General features: G+C 43.5%; 1 protein-coding gene across 3 annotated transcripts in view; it reads left to right on the forward strand.

Annotated features, from left to right (window-relative positions):
* The first annotated feature begins 2,453 nt into the window (after positions 1 to 2,453).
* Positions 2,454 to 24,000, forward strand: part of stxbp5a (syntaxin binding protein 5a (tomosyn)) — an 87,886-nt gene continuing 66,339 nt past the window's right edge. For all 3 annotated transcript variants that reach the window (XM_046372637.1, XM_046372638.1, XM_046372639.1), the window contains exons 1-3: positions 2,454 to 2,836; positions 2,984 to 3,128; positions 5,416 to 5,513. In XM_046372637.1, coding sequence (XP_046228593.1) covers positions 2,991 to 3,128; positions 5,416 to 5,513 — 236 coding nt within the window. In that variant the 5' untranslated portion in view covers positions 2,454 to 2,836; positions 2,984 to 2,990. The remainder of the gene's footprint in view (positions 2,837 to 2,983; positions 3,129 to 5,415; positions 5,514 to 24,000) is intronic.

A 24,000-nucleotide genomic window follows, 5' to 3' on the forward strand; every position in this document is an offset into this window, starting at 1 on the left:
TTACAAATACAAATGCATATAACCACATCACCTTGACTGTACATGGGATTTACAGCTCTGCTTGGACATCCCCCACTCTCTTGTCTCTCTCTGTCCTCCTCTCTTTACATTTTGGGTCCTTTACAAAGACAGAAGAAAAAAAAAAACACTAATACAGAGCTGCCTCAGAGAAAAGCCTTATCAAAGAGCACAAACACAGCAGTCACATTCGAAATACAACACACATGCATACACACAATGCAGCCAGATGAATGACCGCCGCCACAACACAATGGTGCTAAATTAAATCACTGATGTCAGAGTCGCCAAAAGCCCTCCCCTCACATCACTCACTCACACACGCAAGGATTGACTAATAAGGACCTCTTTGTTTGACCGCGTAATGCATTCTGGATCAGGCAAAATCGGTTAGGGTTGGAAGGTGCGTATGGTCAATTTCAGTTCATTATGCAAATCAGAATCCCGACAATTGTTCTCAAGCCACCCTGGTATGATTACTGAATTAATAATTTGCTCCTCTTCATATCCTTTTTTGTGCTCTTTTACTCAACAGCATCTTCATTTCCTTGATGCATCCTTTACATCAGCTGCATCTCAACAAAGGACTTACATGGAAATGCACACAGACAAGCTCACGTAATCAGCTATATTGGACCTAAAAATGGCCTTTTTTGGACTTTCTCCAGTTTAGGACAGAGCCGGTATCAGGTGTTGTTAGCAAGAGAGTGCAAACACAGCCATTACTTCCGCCGCTGCACCCCTGTCCCTGCTGCTGGCGGCAACCTGTCGAAGACGAGCGTGTTAGCAAACAGCCCAAACAGGTGGCAACGTCGGTGTCACTCAAGCGTGAGCAGCCTCAGCTGAGCTTGTCAAGCCTGGTACTTTCATCTGTGACCTTACAAACATGCACAGATGCACTGAGGTTCTCAGCTCAACTCAGTTGAACTCTGTGGGGAAAGATGAAGAGTGGTGAAGCTTTCTCAGTAGTGGACTTTTGTTGTTCAGGTGGACTACAGCCGGTGAGAAGGACTGAATAGGTATAAGAGGGATCACTGAGTTGAAGTTGTTGATTTGGAGATGCACACTATAGTCCTTCTGGTCTTGAGTCCAGCTCACACTGGACAAGAGGTGGTGTACACCCCTGGACAACACTACCGTTCGCACTCCCATTCACAACTATGGCAATTTATTGCCACCACTGCACATCTTTTGGGTTGTGGTAGGAAAACCGTGCTGGTGAAAGGACAACATGTAAAATCCTCACAGTTCTGGATTTCTACTGTCTATCTTTCTGTGAGGCAGCAGTGTTTAACAGCTGCACCACCATGGAACCCTCCAATACCCCCTCTAGCTGGCAAATAATATGAAAGTCCTAAGTAGAGAAGCGACATGGATGTCCCAAGTGAACTGAAGCACATGTGCAAGATAAATTAATCCAATTTAATGCTGTTTCGATTGGATCACTTTTTAATATAAAGGATTTCCTTTATATCCCACCCATTGTTGGAACGCAGAAGAAAAAATGAACAGAATTATCATCGTGATGTCTCTGGACGATTGACACGTGCATAGCCACGTTTATTCTTACAGCTCCGTATAACGTGTACCTCTTCTTCTATCTGCTCTGTTTAATGGACAAACCAAGTCAGTCACTGTCAACCATTTCCACCTGATTTTTTTGTTGGGTGAATGAAATCTACAGAAACATTGTTCTAAACACATTACATGGCCTTTGCCTGTGATGTTTGTTGCTTTGAGGCGCTCATATCCTGTCAGGTGTCAGGACACACCGGTGCTTTTTCCAAACCAGTTCCCCTCAGTTGCTCTTCACTCTGTAGCGTTACTCCTTCATGAAGTCACACTTGCAGCTTTGGTGGGTCTCTGTATCAGGAGGGAGGACAGGACTCCTCCATGAGCAGGAAGCAGCCATCACCATGGATACTGATAGACGCACTGCTTGCACAGCTGTTGGGTTATTTTATGCACTGTTTACCTGCAAATGCATCCCTTAGCTATAAAACCAAGTAAGTATGCTATATTAGGCCTACATGATATGTGCTCTGTTAAAATTGAAGCACGGATGGAGACAAAGTGAAATGCATTTGTTTCCCTTTTCTTCTCGTGTCACCACCATGAAACACACAGTGTGAGGAAAATGTGGCTTATTTGTGCAATGTTTCTACAGTTTTGCAGTCCACGCTCCACTGTGGTTTGGGGATGGCATTTGAGCCCTCCACGCCTGCACACAAACAAGAGGCGCAGTGGAGAGGGCGTCTGTCTGCCTCCGTCTGTCTGCCTGTCTGTCTGCACAGACACTCACAACGCTGCAGCATCCCAGCATCACAACAAGCAACGCCAGGTGCAGTGGAGCAAAACCTACTATGTGTGCGTGAGAGGGAGGGAGAGCGGGGACGGAGAGCGAGGAGGGGGGGGGCGTTGTCGCTGGGGGCAGATGAAAGGAGCGGGGAGAGAGAGAGAGAGAGAGGGAAGGAGGACTGGCAAGGTGGCGGGATTTGTGTTGAAGCCTCTGCTCTGTCAGACATGCGCAAGAGCGTCAGCAGCAGCCACAGCACCACCACCACCACCACCACCACTGCGCTGCGTTTCCGCCTTGGCTGAGTGGCGCGCACAGCCGAGAGGGGAGGGGAGGGAAGCCGAGAAGGCGAGCGGAGCCGCCGAGACGCATTGGGGCACAGCACGGACTCCGAGCAAATTACACCGACGCACCAACATCCCAGCAGCCCTTCAACCGTATTTACACGCCTAGAAGCGACCTGTGCGGTGCGCGCCGGAGCCTTCCAGCATGGAGACTGCGCTAAAATAGAAGAACTAAAATGTGAGATTCACAGAGAAATCAGAACAGAGAGAGAGAGCGTGTGTGTGTGTGTGTGTGAGAGAGAGAGAGAGAGAGAGAGAAAGAGAGAGAGGGAAAGTGGCCATCCCCTTTATCTTTTGCGGGTGATCTCAATTCTGTGCTCTGCAGTCTGAAAATGAAGAAGTTCAACATCAGGAAGGTGCTGGACGGCTTGAAAGAGGTGTCCTCCTCCACCCCGTCTGTCCAAGTGGGGCCACAGGAGAACCATCTGATCCAGGAGACCATCCAGTCCGAGCATTTCCAGCTCTGCAAGGTGGGCGAGCCTGGTGATTTTATGATACAGCTGTTTTCATCACCGCTAGCCCCTTTGCGCATTCAGTCCTTTATTATAATTTTTTTTCCTTATCAGTCACAGTTTGCACTGCTCTTATCCCATCTCTGAATACAGCAGGTGCAAGTGAGCTCCACACAATAAATTAAGCAATGGGCGATGGGCATTTTGCTCTACAGCCTTCTTCTAAACTATAACGAGCACCTGCTGGTTGAAGGTTTATTTAACATTGGGCAAGAATCCCCTCAAGAAGGAGAATCGTTAAAGCCATCTGTGTCCAGTGCATGGTCTGTAACATGCTTAACTACAATGCGCATACTGTATGGCGACTGTGCGCTCTGGCGACAACAAACATTAGTAAGTTCCAATGTAGTTGCATGCGTTTGTGATGTAATTTGGCGAGGAAATTTCTCAGACCAACTTGTTATTTCGGAAATAGTAATATGGGGTATTATCGCCATCGTTTTCTGTATGTGCGCTTGCCGTGAACTGTCATATGGAGGGGCTGGGCCACACTGATCCCCTATTGCATAATCTGCTGGGTTTGGATTAGCAAAACGGTAGTTTCTGGTTAATGTGTGTGAGAGTGTGTGTGTGTTCCCCTTTGGCTTTGTTTTTATCCACTCACTGTCTCTCCATCCCTTTCTGTCCTCTGTCAGACAACACTTCTCACACTCCTCTCTCCTTCCCTCACACACACACACACACACACACACACACACACACACACACACACACACACACACACACACACTACTTTACCCTCAGATCATTGATTGATCCATTGGGGACTGATGGCGCCTGCGTGTGTGTTTGGAAAAAAAAAAAAAAAAAGGCTTGCCCTTCTCTGTCTGAACTGGCCACAACAATGGATGTGGTTAATAAACACTCGTGCAATATATGTGCCATGCATGTTATATTTTAGCCTTCCATCATGTTACATTTGGATTTCCTCAAGTGTGTCCTATTGGTTTAGTGTGTGTTTTTTATAGACAGCACTGTGTGCTTGCTATTGATCTCTCCACATGTTTACCCCCCCCCCCTCCTTTAACCTGCACAGGCTTGTTTGTGGATAACCTGCTATATTTCTATCAGGTATTTTCAGGTTGTAAAAGCTCTCTGAAATGTACTGTTGTGTTTCTTATGGGACATGGTGCAGAAACCTTTATATCTGCTTGCTACCACAGTCTGTTGCCTTGGATTGGCTTCATCTTATTGGCCAACTCTCAGTGTGTCTCTGGAAGCAACCATCATGGAAAGGTCATATGATTGTTTTCCTCAGATTTAGAGACTCCAACCACCAACCAAACACCAATATTAGGTGCACAAGTCCAAGGCTAGGGCAGATTAACTTTTAAAAACTGTTTTCTGAAGTAATAAGTTAGAGCGCCTGAGGTTATAACTAGAAAACTAGATAACATAATCTCATGTCGAGTCAACACACTTCAGGGCTTCGGGGATGATATTGTGGTTTAGCAGCTACAGAGACTAGCTCTGAAATTGCAGGTTTGATTGACATCATAGCCCAAATATGTCTATCAGCAGCCAGGCATCTGATTGAAGTCTCTTTGAACAAGACTCCATCCTCCTTCCTGCACCTTCCCTGTCTGTGCGGACTGAAACTCTCTGTAATGTTCCTCTGTGCGAAAGGCAGGTGTCTCTGCTGCACTGAGTGCTTCTTATGTAACGTGCTTTAGCCTTCTGCCGCTAAGCAAACAAATCCAACAGCCCACCACCGGCTGACTGATGCCATAAAGCTACAGTCACACACACAAATACACAGAAACACCCAACAACATAATGCACTCCAATAGAAGGCCCTGCAACAGATCATGATCAGATACTCCTTATGGGTGTGTTTTCTGTGTTTTTTTTCTTTTCTTTTTTTATTTCCAGACTTCAGTGTAATCACGACCTCATGTGGGAGGCAGTGAGAGAGTAGGGAAACGAGATACAGAAACGAGAGAGAGAGAGAGAGGAAATCTCAAAATAGGCCCGTGATTATAAAAGGATCCTAAAAAGCGAAGCCAAATATCAACCAAAAACAGGGTATCCGTGCATAGAAAGAGTGTCTTTCATTTTCTCTTGTCTCTGCAATTTCAGGCTTTACATTTCTGTTTCATAACACTTTCAACATCCATCTGGGACCATTTGTTTACCAAAATTGTATGTGTGACATCCTTTGACAAAACAACACCCCTGCTGTGAAATTGAAATTGATATCCTGTCTAATGCATTCTGTTTTGTCATCTTTCTACATATCTCTCAGACTGTCCGCCATGGCTTTCCCTATCAGCCGTCCTCCATGGCTTTCGACCCGGTGCAGAAGATACTGGCCATCGGCACCCAGAGTGGGGCTCTCAGATTGTATCCTTTCAGTTGAGCTATTGTAGGTTACCGTCGCCAGTCCCAGCTCCTCTGAGTCCCTGCATCCCTGAGAAGCAGCAGGTAAGTGAACATTTTCCTGAGCTGCCATAGTCAGGTGCTGATGTACACTAGTGGGGGTTTCTGGGTAATTGTAGAGCATGCCGTCACGTTGAGCTATGTATGTGCTGTGAACTCATACAGATTCAAATATTTGATTTGTCTTTACCTTTAAGTCCAAGTTTCAAATGTTGTCACATGGTAAGAAACTGCTTAAACCAAGAACAACTCAACATCCTTTGAATGTCACATTTCAGCTGCTTTTACTGACACTGCCTTACTGTTGCACACATGTTCACACATTTTAATTCGCAAGAAATGTCAATGAAAAGTCCACTTTTAGCCACATATTGAAATATGTGCTGCAGTTCACCTCGAGAAGTAAGCGGTTGAGGTAGCTTGTGTCGGCTTCTTTGCAATATCGGGACGTTTACACAAACTGGGACAACAACAGCTTGTGATGAAATGGCACCACGGGGAGTCATATAGCTTCAGAGAACGCCCGCGAGCTTGCCTGTGTCAGGCTGCTTTTACAGGTCCTCCATGTGTTCTTCTGCCTGTCCGACAACCTTTGCCAGCTCATTACAGTGTGATGAAGGGCTGTCCGCCTGGCTGTCCCTGGTTCCCACCTGCTGGCAGACGTGGCTGTGTCTCAGTCTCGTTCACCTGCGCTGGAAAGGTGAGGATAAAAATGGAGCATCTCAGGCAGAGTCTACAGAGCCACGTTTACCAGGCTAATAAAAAGACAACAGCGTTCAGTTCATTTACCACTAGTGTGTTTTCTGTTCTTCTTAAAAGTGAGGGATGTACAAATTTGGCAGGAGTAATGAATCTCTTCATCCAAAGCAAAGCAGATTCTGTCAGTGGTACATGTGTATTAGAAGATGGGAGGTGAAATCCTTCCTCTGGTAGAAGTCCTATGTCAGCCTAGGGCCGATGGAGGAACTGGTGAATAAGCTTAATGGGGCTTATGTCTTGCTGGCTGGTACATTACTCTTGTGAGCTCCAGACTGGGTAAACTCAGTACGAGGGAAAAGCTGCACCAGTGGTTTAAAAGCAGCCTCTAACAAATCAGCTCAGAGATCAAAATGAAAATAATATGTATCGCAGGTTTGGGTGAAACGATCTTCCCAGATTGTTCTGTACTGGCTGAAACTGGTCACTTTGAAGCTGAATGAACAGAGGAATCTCTCTTGTGTTTGAGCGATGTGCATCAGATAGAGTCTTATCTGAGTCAGGGGAAGGTGAATTGGGAGTCATCCTTCTATTCTTTGGTTCTGGTTCTCTTCCTGTGTCATTTGCTGTTTAGTCAGCCCGGTCGCCTTATCTGATGACGATGATACCAGCGTGGTACAAATGATGGGGCCATAATGGAGATTTTGTGATTCATATTTTTTGTGTTGCTGTGCTGCAGCTCATGGGTTGTTTGATGAGCTCCAGCAGGTGGCATGTTTTGTGACGTCGTGGGACTTGTGCACTGATACACACATACGACCCGGAGGTCATTATTTTTGCAGTTAGTGGCAGCACACAGCTATCTGTGTCTATGCATGTTTGTGTGCATGTGTGTTTGTTTGCCTGACTGGCCTGCCAGGATGTTTGGCTGCACCTCGCTCCCATGGAGGATTACAGGAAGTGGCAGATCAAGGGCCTCAGCCTGGCAGCGTGGCAGAGGACTGAGAATTACAGCAGAGACAGAATGTGTGCATGTGTGTACATGTCTGTGTGCGTGCGTGAATCCTCAGAGGAGACGACTGATCCCTTCAGCCATAAAGCCAATCACTTCTGTGATTCCTCCCAAAACTGTCCCGTGTTTGATGCTCGCCACTGACTCTGCTGCTGCTCCCACTGTCCAGCTGGGAAGATGTCAGTGTCCCTTTGGTGTTATCTGAAGGAAGAAAAGAAGGGTGTAGAGACCGAAGTTGGTGGGAGAAGGCAGCGGAGAGGACAGAACGATAGACGAGCGAGGGCAGAAAAGATAGGAAAGAGTCAGGGAGGCAGGCTATCCCCTGGTTCAAGATCTAATGGCCAAGAATAGAATCCTTATTGATCTGTGTGTGGTAATGCACTGAGACAGATATGCCCAAGTGCATGCACACACACACACACACACACACACACACACTGCCATGAATTGTTTTCTGCAAAATATCGTAGCAGCGAAAAGAAATTGTGAGCATTTAGAAAACATGTTTCACTGTGCAAGCAGTTCAGGCGTATTAGCTCTCCATTGGATTAGCAGCGTAAATTCCAAAATAAGCAGAACTGCTGCGTTTTAAAATGCTGAATGAACAATGCTCTAGGGATTTGGGGTGTTGAGACAAAGTTGGGGCTAATTCAACATTATGAGCTGAATCTGTGTATCAGCCACGTAATGTAATGATGTCGTGAAACTTCACCAGAGCTCAGCTAATTGAGATGAAAAGATTACATTAGATTACACTGTCTGTAGAACTGAGCGTTAGAAACACTGAAGATCTCTCATTTACTTTGTGCTAAATCAAGAATGCAGGAAACGTTGCAAATGTTGAACTGTATTTCATTTATTGCAAAAAGAAACCCAAAACATATTGTTAACGAAGATATTTATTCCTCACACCACAGTGATGTATCTTACAGTATAGTATTGAGTAGTATTAGTGATAGTACTGAAAGTAGAGAGGCACCGATCGACTGGCCAGGGACCGGAATCGGCTAGTTTGCGACGTGCTCGAGCTGGACGGGAGACGGGCCGGTCTTTCTGCCATATCTCCAATTCCACACCGGTCCATTTTACACATGTGGCACACGTCATACGCACAGGGGTGCAGGACATAACGTCACAGCTGCATGCTAACATGTCTTTAGTGTGAAAGCTGGCAGTTCATAATACATGTAAGGCCAAAGTAAACTGTGAGGGAACAACAAACGTGGAATTCATGACCCTGGATGATCAGCTGTTCTCCATAGTGGAGAATAGGGGCTTCAGAAATCTGATAAATTGCCTCCATCCTGCTGATTTAAAAGCATACTGTTAAATGACATAAGTAACACCAGGATGGCCGAGTGGTTAAGGCGTTGGCCTTAACATCCGATGGGCATATGTCCACGTGGCTTTGAACCCCACTCCTGGTAATGTATTTGGGGGCAGCTGTGGCCTAGAAGTTGGAGAAATGGCTTCTTCCCTGGTTCGGTTCCCTCCCTAGCAGGAAAAATGTGGGTGTGGTCAAGTGATTAATAATGCCCCCCACCTCCATTAACTGCCCTTGAGCAAGGCACTTAACCCCCAATTTGCTCCATGGGCGCCTGCAAGTGGCAGCCCACTGTTCCTGTGTGTTTCACTGCATGTTGCACGTGTGTGTGTGGGATGGGTTAAAGATTAATCAAGCAAATAAAATTAAAAATGAAATTACATTAACTGACATTTGTTATGTCAGTTATGTCATTTGTATTTATTATTTGGTTAAGTAAAATATGTCAGATAAACTTGGGTGTACAGCTCATTTACAGTTAATAGTTTTTTTGTAGCTCTTTCCAGTTGCTTTATTTTTAGAGGAAATTGTGAAGTTTAAAAATTTCTTCTATTATGAAAGTAAAATTTTGCATTAAAGAAAAGTTGATTTTGGGATGGGAATCGTAAAAAATTGGTATTAGCACATCACACTTAGAAAACCCCAAAACTTGTCACAATGTGAGTGGGAAGTTTTTCCCTTGTGTGTTGGGAGATTCTGTCACCCTGTGACATAAAACATGGTGTTGGGGCCTTATTGGATGATTTCAGCAGCATACCACCATTAAGCTAAGCTCATTTCTACTTGTTATGTACTTGTGTGTGTGCATTTGTTTGCTGGGTAGTCTGCAGCTGAGCGTGTAGCAATGTGGCGGCTCACCTCTGTGGAGAGACGGCTCTTTACCGGTGGTGGCCAGGAGAGATGGCAGCACTATAACTCAGAGACTCCCAGTGAGCCGGCAATAGATCAAATTGTCACTCCATGCTCTGCCAGATTATCTCATCGGCAGGCGCAGGACATCATAGGACTCACACATACAAATGGGGGGAACACACTCACATACGCACACCCTCACACAAACACACTCGCACAGTGTTATTATTTCAGGATAGACATTTGGAGATGACAGAACCAACACACGCGTCCGTGCCTCTACACATGCACACACACAAGCTTGTGATGGTGGAAGACAAATGTTAGTGAATGTGCACACGCAAATACTGTATGTGTACTGACTTACGCGGAAGGGCAAACGTTTGCACATGCAGGCGGACAGTGGTTCACACATGTTTGCAGAGACAACTCAGTATACACACACACACACACACACACACACAGGCTTTCCTCTGACTGGCAGTGGCCCTGTCGGTCGTGGCGCAGATTGACTATGACATATCTTCATCATCAGTCTTCCTTCTGATTCACTCTGTAGCCTCCGAGGTTTGTCTGCAGTCACAGGAGGACCTTACTGAGCCACGACTTCTCTGACCGGACTCGTTTTAAGTGCTGAATAGAAACTGTTGCCCACCAGTAGATGTTGGAATTTCATTGGCATACAAATGAACGTGTTCAGTTGTAGGTTACCGTCACAAGAGAGCTTTACAGTGTGTGTGCTTGTGCATGTTTCTCCATGTGATCAAATCTTAATGGGATTTGCAGCTCGCTGACTGTATATAATTTATTTGTCGGCGATGATGACAATGGAATTAGACAGTAAAGTGTGATTACAGTGACTCTCGCGTCTTCATTTTGCATGTCTTCAGTAACTTTAGAGACACGGGGATAGTGAATGGTGAAAAATTGCTTGCGCCAAGCTATCTTACCAGTTTGTTGCTTAAAGTTTACAGAGGCTTCACATGTCATTTGTTTTTGCATTATTCTTCTGTTTTGTTGCATATTCTTTCCCCTGCTTTTTTTTTTTTTTTTTTTGCTCTGTCCTCACTGGGTTTGCCAGTTGCAAGCTAAGTCTTGTAGATGGCTCTCCATAGTGCAGACCAGGCCTCGGGTTGTGTGTCTGTGTTCAGTTATGCAATGTGCCGGAGTTTGGCACAGCAATGATGAGGCCAACTGAGACAGCAACAGTCTCATCAAAGAAGTTAAGCCGCCACTGCTGCCGCCTCTGTGTGTGTTTTGCAGTATGTCGTATGTGTGACTGACTTAAGCATCCACATGTGTGATCAATACATGCATGCGTCTTCTTTTACCAAGCAAGCCACATTACGCGTTGTGATAGGAAAATTCATTATGGTGTCGGTGCTTAGCGGGTTAGCTAGCAGCAGCATATATGGGGGATGAAAGACTGGGAAAGAGGACCGTTATCACACAAAATCAAGAGGGATTAGTATCTCATCCCACTTGACCTCATTTTACTTTTCACACACGGCGGAACAAAGATCAGCGAAAAGAAAGAAGAACGATTAGGTTGAAATGAAGTCAACTTATTGCATCTGACGAAAGAGTTTAAGTGTGTGTGTGTGTGTGTGTGTGTGTGTTCAAAGAGCCGCTGGTGGTTGGAGGAGTCAGCTTGTATCTGCCAGATGGTATTAAAAAAAATGGTTAAAAGAAGAGTCCGCGGTGAAGTCGCCACAGAGTTGCAGAGGTGTGGCTGTCATGTCAGCTCAGTGCCCATCAACTTTACACCCTTACTGGAACAAAGGATGTGTGCGTCTGTGCCTGTGAATGTTTGTATACCTGTTCGCTGTAGTGAAGCACTCTTAATAAAAGACCCTTTGTGTACCAGGTTTCATCTTTCAGCCCCTCCGAAAGCACTCAGCTCCCTCTGTTCTATCGGTTCTCAGAAATGGAAAACAAATTTTGCTGCATCAGTACCACAACAATGTAGCTGCTGCTTCCCTCCGTCCAATATCCTGACAGTGTGTCCTGCTTAAGTCCTTTAGCCTTGACAAGCCCCAAATGGGATCTGGCTTTAGGATGATTAGAGTTGTGCTGCCATGTTGCTTCTCTTCAATAATTTAGTGTACATTTAACTCCAGCTTTTACTCCTCATGTTCCCTGTCCCATGCATTTGCCAACTCCTGTCTCGCCTGAAGTGATACTCCTGTGTGTGTGTCTGTGTTTGCATGTGTGATATGACTTGAAGGTTAGTTAGGTTTTACTAGATCACAAATAAAAATGCACAAATAGAAAAAGTAAAACGTAAATCTTTTGAGGCGTACGGCTTTTTCTTCTTTCTACAGTGAGTCATCACAATTCAGGGAGCCATGTTATATTTTTGTTCACTAAAAAGCAGTGTTATTAGAGGACAAGGAATCTTGATGACCTGCAGAAAGGTTAACAGCAAAGACTGCTGTTGGGGATGAATACTAAAGATGTACTGTCCGGAACACAGTGTGTTTCTCGTCCAAGTCTTCCCATAGTTACTTTAAACATTTATTTCAGTTTGATACAGGATGAAAGAATCAATGTTGAGACGACATAGTCTGCGAACGAAAATGATAGAAAGCAAGCTATAGGTTTGTGTGTGTAGTGTGTTCATTATTACCAAGTACCAGTGTACTCATTATTACCAACAGATGACAGGCAATGCTTGAGTGGTTCATCATAAATGCACAGTGTCATGTGGGCTGGGGAGAATAAATTAGTTAAATTAAAATTTGTACATATACTCTCAGAGGGCGTACCTACTGCACTAGTTGATGGTTGGCTCTACTCTGACTGCCTGTGGACCAGTGACAGTGTTTTCACCAGGCAAATTAGATAGTGTTTGCTGCTCTGGGATTGCTTGTCATAATGTTTTGAAGAGCTAATTAGAAGGCATTTAATGAAAGTATGCATGAAAATAAATAAAAAATTACCGTCAGACTTCACATCAAACCCGACGATGGATACTGCAGTGCACGTACATGTGTGTGATTTTAGGTAGAAGTCGCTGAGAAATGCCAGGCTTTGAATAACAGTATTTAAGTTGTGGATGGAAATGAGGACGCTTGCATTTTGGACTTGCTTTTACAGCCGATGGTGAAGACAAAACGCATCAGCAGACTAACATAGGTGAGTTTCCTTGGTCACATCGTACCATGGGAAACTGATCAAGAGTGATGAAGCTATGTAGGGTGATGACATCGACAGCTTCGATCCCTTCTGCGAAGCTCTGATTTGTAAAAGCTGCCAGGGGACAGCCCAATTCTCGACCTACATGAGATGCTGAACAAATTGGAGCCGTTGGTAGTAATTTAAAGCTATGGAGGCAGCTTTGTAGTGACTAATTGAGTTGTTATGCAGTTTTCCTGTGTTTTGCAGCATTATTTACAACATTCCAGATGCACTCTGTTTCAGTTTTAGCTACGATTCATTGAGACAGTCTGGCCAAACTGGTGGCTTGTTTATAACCTGTGTGATCATCTGAGCGCCACCCTGCCTGACTTCATTGTGATTGTGCTGTTCTGATCCCAAATCTTGGTGATATGTAAGGATTAAAAAATGGCCAATTCTGCAAAATTAAAACTCAAGTTGTATCAAACAGTAATATACACACACACAGTGACAACCAGGGACATGCAGTGCTGTCACCCCGTTGTGATTTATGACAGGATTTACTTCACACAACTGCCTTTTCAGCATTGCTGGGGTCACTTGTGTGGACCATGTACCTTCTGTATTGATTTGCACTCATATTAGACCTGGTCAATAAGCTTCTCTACTGTTACAGCGCTCTCGTGACCAAAGGGTTTGACCACTGTCCAGTCCCCTACCACAGAGGTCCCTTATCATCAAAAGTCAAGTTTCCAAAGCAAAACGACCCCTGTGCAGTTATTGTACGTGTACTTTAGCATGTTGTAACACTATGCCTCCTATTGATTTCAAATTGTGGTTCTGAAGCTTTCATTATCATGACACTTTCATTAACTCCCCAAGGATTAGTTCTCCTAAAATCAAACCCGAAGCAATTTCTCTGCAACTGTCAAAACTAAAACAAACGATCCAGGTTGCCCTTTGTCTATTAATAAAGCAGTGTTGGGCAGATTGCCAAGTAGTAGTTGTTTGTAACTCGCCTCGAGCAGATTACGACATGTATGGACAGCTCTCGCTTGTCCAGTGTTATAAATATCACCTCCTCATACATGCTGCAAATCTAGCGTCTCAGTGAAATGTCACTGTCGTATATCAAATCACACATGACAGCGACAGAGAACTATCGCATGAGATCAATTCAAATGCATTTTTGAGGTTTAATGAGAATATGATGTCTTTCAATTACCATCAGTATACACTGTGCATGCTCAGGGATTTTTGAGCGTGCGTTTGTCCACGGGTCAAGGACCGAAGCTTTCTATGATCTCGCTATCTGCAGACGGAATTTGAAATGCAAAGTGGGGCGTAGCTTTGTGGAGGAAAAAAACATCATAATTCAGTTTCTGTTTTTTGTCAAGGTGACCTGACTGACTGAAAGGCTCCTCCTTAACTGTATGAAAACAGCGCATTTGGTGAGCTAAAAATAAGCTGAACATAAAAGAATGTCTTCTCAGGAGCTTGTTTGAATATAACATCAGTGTCTGTGGCTGACACTTGGTGGTTTTGCTTGGCATTATTGTGAAAGTGAGGCAGGGCTGAGCCTAACTCTTGCTGTCAGGTTGGCACGGTCCCTGTGGTGCTTGTAAGGGGACTGGCTTACAGAATGCTGTCGTCTTGCCCCCCCACCGCCCTTCATGTGACCTCTACATCTCAAAAAAGCCACACCGCTGAAATAAGTGTGACGTATTTCTCCTCCTTTTATTTTCTTGCTTACTTAATTGCATGTTGATTTTTTTTTTTTTTAAATCCCCCTTCTATAACTCACATTCCCAGGGATATAATTGTTTAGTTGTTTTAGGATTGTAGGTTTTCTCTAATGGGATTTACTGCTTTTTTTGTGTCTCTCGGTGCTCCTGCTGATTCTCTGCAGCTCATTATTTTTGTGTAGCTACTGTAGGTAATCTTCCACTGTCTCAGGGGTTTGTGCTCCCTCCCCATTTTAATGCTTTGTTTTCTTATCATTTGTTTGAGTAACCTTCTCCTCTCCCAAGTACCTTATCCAAACACATAGAGGCTTATGTTGCAAGAGGTTGTGCATGTATTAATGTTCACCACATGCCCTACCATAACCACCATATTAATTAGCAAACATTTATCTCTTTTATATAACACTTAGGTGATATAAATATGATGCTTGCATTCATATGATAAATAATTACAGAGCTTTTTCTTTTTATTGAAGCACATTTATATAATGAGGATGCACTGCCTTGTATCTAATGAGCACCCATGCTATACATGCAGTGGAATTTGTAATGTACAGATGCGCTCTCTGGATGATGCTGCATACAAGCATGACTGGAGTAATGTCCTGTGTGTCCACGTAAGTAGAAGTTGAGCAAAGAAAAACTAAATCTTTGTGAGGCTGGATTGCAGATGAAGCGTGAGTTATTGAACAGGCCCTCTCCCATTGGCTGGTTTTTGCTGCTGTGTCATTTAATCACAAATACTGTGGAATGAGAGCCAGTCCACCAGATACCTGGTTACATAGCTCACATTGCTTTACAACATCTGTGAATGCAACAGTTCAGAGGCAAATACTGCAGATACCCCAGTTCACAGTGTTTACAGTGTGCCTATTTTCATAAGTAAATAAACTATTGATTGCCATCTCAAATAATTAATTGTTTTGCCAATTAAATGTCAGAAGGCACTGAAAAATGCAGAATGACGTCTTCAGATAGCTTACATTCTACCAAAACTGGTATTTAATTTACATAAAATAATAATTTAAAAATAGAAAAAAGCAGCCAGTCCAGACACTTGAGAACCTGAAACCAGCAAATGATTGACTTAAATGATTCATTGATTAAATGAGTGTTTGTTTAAGAACTTATTTTAATAGCATGACAAGGTAGTGTAAGCGCTCTTTAGTCTTTACAGTATTGCCTTACGTTGAGCCATCGAGGCATATGATTGAACTGCACTATCGGGGTGAGCGATCTGATGATCATGAAGGCTTCCACAGTCTAATTTTCAGTGAAATTGCAGCGATTTCTGTTTTCAGTGTCCTCTTTCCTCTGTTTTCAAATGCCACATAACCTCAGTGAATAACAGATCTGTGGCTCATGAACAAACCAATAGAGTGATGTAGCCAACTAGATGGCTTTGTTGATATAGCTAGCGGCACGGCGTATAAAGAGCTTGTGCCAAAAGAGACCTGTCTTTAATGCAATATTGCGCTTTAATGGTACAAACGGAGAAATTCATAGTCTTTTTAAAGTGTTGCTTTAGTCTACGGGGCATTTCAAAATTGAGAATAAACATTGCAATTCAATAATTACGACGATTATTCTTTTGGCAGATTGCCCACCTCTAATTGCACCATTGCAGCAGCCCTTTTCTGAGCTGCCGAGAAAGAGACGGTTCTGGCTTGAAGGTGTACAGGCGACAAACTCTGAGCACCTAATGGCCATGGGCTGTGTAAATGGTTGGTTATGACCTTACTAAAATCTAGACGCTCTGTCTCTGTCTGCAAGATCCCCTGCACAGGCACACACACACACACACACACACACGTACAACGGAAGAAAGACAGAGAGGTTCCCAAGGTACCAGGCCTTGAGGAATTGCCTGTCACCGTGTTTGCGTGTGCCGAGATGTGGGTGTATGTGTGTGCCAAGGCTCTTGCAGACAGAGACAGAGCTGCATGTGATTTCAGCTGCGTACATACAGTAGGTGTGTGTCCTTGCCTGCAGTTCAATATTTATGTGTATTTAGCCTCAGAGAGATCTTAATATGCAGCAAAACGTTCAACCAGGTGAACCATCTGTTACAGCAGACACATTTTTCTATCGTTGTATTCTTTCAGAGTGTTAAGTCCCAGATGTAGCTTTACACAATTTGGATTTGACTGTTCTCTTCTTAATGCATTTTTACCTTCTTTGCTAAAGGCTAATTTCTACATAGTGAACTAAACCAACCCCAGCTGGAGAATGTTAGGGCCTCTGTTAGCTGCAGCTAACAAGCCCACACTGCACACTGCGCGATGTTGCTTATAAACATATCATGGAATATACAGTATATTTTTACCCGATATTTCACTAACTGCTGTTTTAACTGCACTAAGTCCCTTCAAGCTGAGATAAAGACTTCCCTCCTTGAATATCAACAGCCAGTGACAAAAAATGTTATTTTATTGTTGTTACAAATGTCCTTTACATCCTTGTCATGAAAGGCGGAGCAAAGATTCAAAACATCGCTGGTCTCAGATGGCATGTTGTGATATGATGAGCTGAAAATCATGAGTCACTAAACTATTGTGTGCCCCTCTTGAAAATGGGGCCTACTCAGTCGTTTCTCTCAATCTCTCAATCCTCTTTTCCCTGTTGTTTGTTCATTAAGTCCCCAAAGCCACTGATGTCATTCAAGAGTTGTACCCCAATACCAAAGAGAAAGAGAAGGATCAGCGAGTGGGTTAAAGCCGTCACCTACCACAAGAGCACATACATACACTCAAAGTAGCCAAAAGCCAAAAACAAACAAATGAGCATCCTTATAAATATATATAAATATAGGTTCTTCCATGAGAGTTGCAGTGAAGGCAGTGGGATGAATTCATTTTAATTAATTGATTAATACTTAAGTTACATTATTGATTCGAAGAGTTATTGACTGATATTGGATTTAACCCTTAAGAAAACAATCAGATGTGGAAATTATGTGCCTTTTAACCATCAGTCAGTGTTCCATTTAACTTGCAGATGTTTCATTTTACCTGAACATCTCATCACAGTGAGACTGGGCTTCTTGATGTGTTTATTTTACTGGACAACATATGTCCTTTATGGAAATATAGCTGAAATCCATAACAAATTCTTAAAGTAACACTGAAGGTAATATTCAGTGTTGTGGGTGGTTTTCTTGGTAAACATCCAAAAAGTGTCCCAAATTTCCTGACTTCGCACCTTGTTGCACAGTAAATGTTAGCTACTGTTCACATTTGTGCAAAGCCTAACAAAACGTGTATGATATTTACCTTAAGATAATATTGGGCAGTATTATAATATTAGTATTATGTTAATATTAATATTAGTCTACAATAGCGTAACACAGGTTGATCACAGTCTCACTCTGGGATCTGACATTTCCTTTGTATCCCTTTGACTGACAGGCTATCATGGGCCTGTGGCGTTTCTCTACTTCCTCCACTTGCTGACAGTGACCTCTTCCACTTGCTGACATGACAAACAAATGTTAGAAATTTTCCTCAGCTCAAGAGAGGGGGCTCAAAATATCCACTCACTGACATAAGCCTCACTGCTGCCAGCCTAAATAGATGACATTTTGTAATGGACTTTGCTTGAATAAAGCCAGTGTCCAAGACTAACTTAACCCGCTGAGGCTGTGATTCTGCTCTGGACTTGGCAGCATATTTGCTTGTCAAGAGTTACGCAGATCTTGACGTTTTGCCTTCCTCTGCCCTGCTGGTAGCTGCAATGATATTTATCCTCCTGTTGCTTCTCTGTAGACTGCCCTTTAGGATGCCATCATGCTGAGCGCCTGTGGGGAAGACACACACGTGGCGCATGACGTGTTGACTCAGGCTTTAGTACCCTGCCACATGGCTGTCATGCGCACACGACACCCCCCCCGCTTCAGCTAGCAGCTTGTCGGTCTGTGTGTTATATAGCAGGCCCACATTTAAATGTGTATGTGTCTGTTTATGTCCAGCATGTGTGTCTGTGTGTGGAACGTGACTGGCCAAGGGGCTGTTTGTGCTTTTCCGTCTGATCGAAGCAGAATGTGGATTATGTTGTGATGTGAAATGTGGCAATGTCGGGGGAGGGGCATAAGCGTTGAGACAGGCGACTTGAAGGACTTGAAGGGACATATGGGAAAGAAAGAGGATGAGTGAGAGTAAGAAAAGAGTTACACTTTGGTCCAGAGACAAAGCTCTACAGCACATTGTGTCTGTTTGCTTTAGCTTCATCCAGACTGGGAGAAGACTCAGCAAGATGGATGTTGATGCTGTGTGAATTGCTTTAACGTGACGCAAACTTGTAAAAATATCTAAAAGTGCCACATATATGTCCTTGGTTTGTCATTCAGTGCAGCACAACTAGGCCTGAATCCCTGTAGCTATAGGAGATGGGAGGAAAAAGCAAAAGCAGCGGAGGGATGAAATCGCTGCAGACTGACGAAGTTGCATCTAAGTTTAGAAAAGTGAAGAGGAGGAAGAGAAATTAGAAGGAGATAAAGTGTACTGTAGGAGTGTCTGCAAATGGAGTAGAGCCAAAGCGGTCACAGCCATTCAGCTCTGTGACTCAGAGCCCTGGTGTTGTGTGGGAAGGTTTTGCAGGGATTGGAAGGGCAACAAGTGGCTCCTGACCCACCTGTAATCAGACCGCCGTCTGAGCAGAAGCCGCCAAACGTTGTTTTTTTGCTTGCTGTATGAGCAGGACAAAATGTAAGACCCTTAGGAGGTGGGAGACGCCCACTATTTCTCACCCAGCACACGGAGCACTGCAGATATCCCCCTGCCTCTGCAAAATCACATACAGAGCATCCTTTATTTTTGCATTTTACTTCTTTGATTCATAACAAGGACGGCCTGTGAAGGAAAGGACAACCTTGCAGCTTGTGCATCACCACTTTCATTTCAGTGATGAAGCAGCTAATTTGTTTGATAAGCCAGAAGCCCTTGCCATCTCCCAGACACCAGCGGGAGTGAATGATGAACAGGCAGAGTGAGAGGTCTCAGCTAGCCGTGCTACCAGGCCCCTATTAAGCCTCGATTGGGGTCTATCGGTGTGATTTCTCTTCCTGTCTGGCGCTTGGCAACGCTTTTGATTTCACATTAGACACGGGTGTTGATGATTGCTGATAACACGATGAGGGAGGACAATGGTGAGCACATTAACCCTGCTGCAGACCTGACAATATTAGCATCCAGATAACACATGCTGTTAACCCTTTGTCACAAGTCACATTCAACTCACAATCAACAAAACAAGGACGGCATTTTATGTTGTTCGGCTGCCCTGAGTCGTTTGTATGAAGAGTGTTTATGATTATCTTAAACTGAAATGACATTGTGTGAGAGATTTTACATCCCATCTTGCTGTCTGCAGGCAGTTTTCAGCTTACCGATCAGCAGCTGGCCCTGGAGCCCATTTTTAGAAACTGTTGCTGCATTGCCATGCATTTTTAATGGCTAAGGCCACCTCAGCAGGCTTTATTCTGCATGTGTGTGCATTTACTGTATCTGTATTTGCATGTGTGTGTCCTTTGCAAGTGTTCATGTGTGTTTGTACATAATGTGTGCATTCTGTATTTATGAGGTAGCTTGAGATCCAAGAGCCAGGTTAGAAGCAGTTATATGCAATTGTCTGCTGTGTGTGTGGTTGTGGTTGTGTGTGTGTGTGTGTGTGTGTAAGCTTCTGTTAGCATATGTGTACATTTGTACGTAAGCGTCTGTTTCCATTTGTGTCTGTACATCGTTTTGTTTTCTAACAGTGATTTGGACACTAATGTGATGCGACAGCTGTGGGCCTCAGACACACTGCCTGAATCATTTTGAATAAGACCTGTGGGGCTCAGATTCCCAGAGGTCTCCCTATTAATGCTTCCATGGCTCCTGTGCATCTTTGCAAAATTAATTTGGTGCTTGACCAAAGCTTAAAATAACTGGGAATTGTCAAAAATAAAAAGGAAAGCAAAGCACATGTAATCAAAGGTTTTACATGAATCATTTTGTGTTTTTCGTTGTGAAAAATATCATCCGCCTTGGCTCACTTCTGCAAATAAAACTAAATAAAACTGAAATTCCTTGCAGTTAATATGTCGTCGATATTGCATCCACTTTACTTGAGTCAGTTGATTACACTATCGCTGCGTAGCAACGACAGTAGTTTGAGAGAAATTCAGAAACATGACACTCCATCATCTTTACTGCAAAGAACAGCTTTAATCCTGACAATGTAGTGTTAGCCAGTTCATAGTTTGATCTGTTCATCCTTGTCTGTCTTAGTTGTTTCAATGCAGAGGGCAAATAGATTAGTTGAAATTGAAAGCAGTAATCTTGGTTGGCTACATGGCCTCATGTTGAAATACAGTTTGACCAGAGTACCAAAATCAGGATCAACCGGCTTATTTTCACGTACGATTACCTGGCAGTCACGCACAAACTTAAATTCAGTGCATGTTTTAATACAGCTTGGTGAGAGCTTAAAATTGACGACAAAGAGCAGAGTGTCTTATCTGAAAACATCAACCGTCTGATGCAGCTCTGCAACTAATGAGACAGGATGAAACATGTCAAACATCACTAAATCCTTATATGATTGCTTCTGTATCCTATTTCAGTTATTTTGGATTCATCATGTCTGGAAAGAAAGAACAAAAGACAGACTGTAGATGTTTCAAGTAGGTACACACACACACACACACACACACACACACACACACACAGAGCCATCATCTGTTGTCCTGGTTTCAAAGACCAGTACAAGTGATGTACCAACACAGAGGAGTCACTTTATTGACAGTCATGCACACTCACAGTTCACAAACTGCAGTGTTGTTATAATATGTTTGAGTGTATGTTTGTGCTTTATATCGGCCGTCATGGTCGGGCTAACTAGCAGGCGTCCTGGGAGGATGATGGAATAAGAGTGAGGGGGAAATAGGGAGAGAGAGAGATCAGACAGGGAGGTGAAATAGATAAAAATGACAGAGATGGTACGAGCGAGAGAGGCGGCGGGGCGACAGAGGGGATTAGTAGCGGAGCGAGGAAGATGCTCTTTCTTTATCGTGCTCTCGTGCCTTCCCCACACGGAATATAGGCACTTTACTGAAACGGAATACATCGTGGCCTTTGTGCCCGCCACACTGCACGCCACATGTTTATAAACACACACGCCCACTGACAAACAGGGACAGTCCTCTTGACTTATATAACCGTCTTGGCTGCGCTGTGCGCTTACGCGAGACCCCTCCCTCTGAAGGCATGTATGTGGTGTGTGATGTGTGTGTGTGTGTGTGTGTGTGTCTGTCTTTCCCCCATCCTCTCTCTTCTCTCCCTTAACCTGTCTGTTTCAATCCCTACAGCACTACAGAAATAAGATAACGCACAAACATGTACTGTGGTGCGTGTCATAGGCAGACATTTTTATGTTGCCCAGATGGATGTGTGAGTCATCAGAATGTTGCTGTTTAATTAAGTGCATGGTGTGTTTGTGTTGAATATGTGGGCTCTTTTTATTAATCTTGTCAGTCAAACAGAATGTCTTCCCTTCTTGAGTCCTCAGTTACAGCGTCTGTGTGGCTGCTGCGTCCTCCCATGTCATACTCCTTTGTGTGTGCATGCAGCCATTAGTGATCAGCTGGAATCACCTCCATCACAATGACCTGCTAGTCAGATGTACTCTGTCTAATACTAACTCAATGAGAAAAGAAAAGATTGTTTTTAATTCCTGTGGGAAGTCCTTAACAAGTGTGAAATGGTCTTTTCATTCTTTGAATGTGTTAAAATGACTATCATACATTCATCCATCCACCCATCCATTTTAAACCGCTCGTCCCTGTCAAGGTTGATACTAAACATTTACTGGAGGTATTTTGGTCAGCTAGCGGTGTGGCCTAATGCTGCAACAATGATAAAAACTGTTTATTCAGCCTGTGGTGATAATAGTAATAATAATTGTCAGTAATTGATTAAGGAAGCCCATTAACATTTCCTACAGGTGAGGTGAGGTCATAAAATTGCTCATTTTGACTGATCTGAAATATTTAGTTGACTGGTTAAAGAAAAATGGTGATTCTTCAACTGAAAATCTAAAACAAGCAAACGTTCGACCTTTTCTTCTTGTAAAATTCCTTGGACAGCAAAGAATCGTTGACATAGTTTCTGATTAACTTCCTGACGATTGACTAATCACAGCACACAACTGCAGTAGAACAAGTTACACTCTGTTGAGCAGGTTCAGGGCAAATATTAAAATGTGGTATAGATTTTCACGAGTGTCAGACAATGATTTCTATTGATTTTGGTGACCCTTTGATCCTTTGGGTCGTCCACACCAAGAAAGATAAATATAATACTAACTATGATGATAATGATCTGAGCACTCACACTGATGGACAACAACGTTCTGTAAATAGTGATGCCAAGCAAATGCTGCACTCCAGCTTTTTGAACAGCTTCCTGGTAGTTAAATCAATATTTAGGGGCCTTTTACTACTTCACGGTGTGCAACGGAACAAAAAGGAAACATTCGAGGAGAATCCATCACTCCGTCATCTTCTGAAGGCAAATTTTATTTTATTCACTCTTACTTTTTTATTAATGCTGTCTTGGCAAACATAAGAGGACATCAGTAAGGACAAAACAAACTCACCTCAAACTCACCGGCACCAGTTTGGTGAGTTTAGCAGTATCAGTATTATGTTTTTTTTGTGTTATTTGCAGCCCAATGTTGTGTTAGACTGTAATCTTTTAAGTTATATCTCAGAATTGCCAATACTGAGTGATGGGGTGGACCATCTAAAAAGTATTTCCTAAATGCCACCATTCAGCTTACATAAGAGAGGTAGCTAGAGTTAAAAATGGATTTTGATTTGCGGCATGGACTTATAAAGTAACATATTTATAGTTATTGTTATAATTGTCATTCTCGGTGTGGACGTCCTTCAGTCTTGTGCCAAGGTCGGGTCAAAAAAGTCACTGTGACCAACACTGTGGTCCAAGATCAGGACACTCAAATGGCCTGATTTTCATGACTTGCTCATGGTTCTGCTTATGCTACTGTACATTCAGTGTCTCAGGAGGTCGACGCGTTCACACATGCACACTTGGTGTCTTAAATGTTGTGCCGCATGCAGATGTCATTGCAAAATGTATGCCCATGCCTTGAAAGGGCGTGAAGACGTATACATCATGTTTAACATCACAGCTACGTTGGTGGTGGAAGGATCATTTGAGCTTCATGGTCCAAAGGGAAGAAAAGCATTTGATTTTTAACGGCCTCTTAGTCCCTTTGTCTGTTGCCATGTTCAGCTCACCTGTAGTGCTGTAACAAAAGCAAATCAGTGGTGTGACGTTTGTTTTAAACACCTTTTGTATTTTTCTCCTTGCACTTTACAAATGTATTTTTTTTTTCCTCACACTCACGCCCATTTATGTTTTCCAAATCTCTCAAATGATGTGTCTTTATGAAATCAGTAGATGACCAAAGTTTGCCGAACAACGTCTTGCTCAAGGACACTTCAGCAGAGCAGATGGTCGGTATCACCGGGGCCTGAATCTTTGTCCTCTATCTGAAGGACATCTTCCTCACTGTCTGTGCCACCCTCATGCCCACAGTGTGTGTGAGCGTGTCGGGGATGAGGGTAGAGAGAAAATGCAGATGCTTCACAAACTGCAAAACAGCAGTGCATCTGTGTGTGTGTGTGTGTGTGTGCGTGCG

The sequence above is a fragment of the Scatophagus argus genome, chromosome 19 (assembly GCF_020382885.2).
Source record: "Scatophagus argus isolate fScaArg1 chromosome 19, fScaArg1.pri, whole genome shotgun sequence".
Taxonomy (NCBI): Eukaryota; Metazoa; Chordata; class Actinopteri; family Scatophagidae; genus Scatophagus; species Scatophagus argus.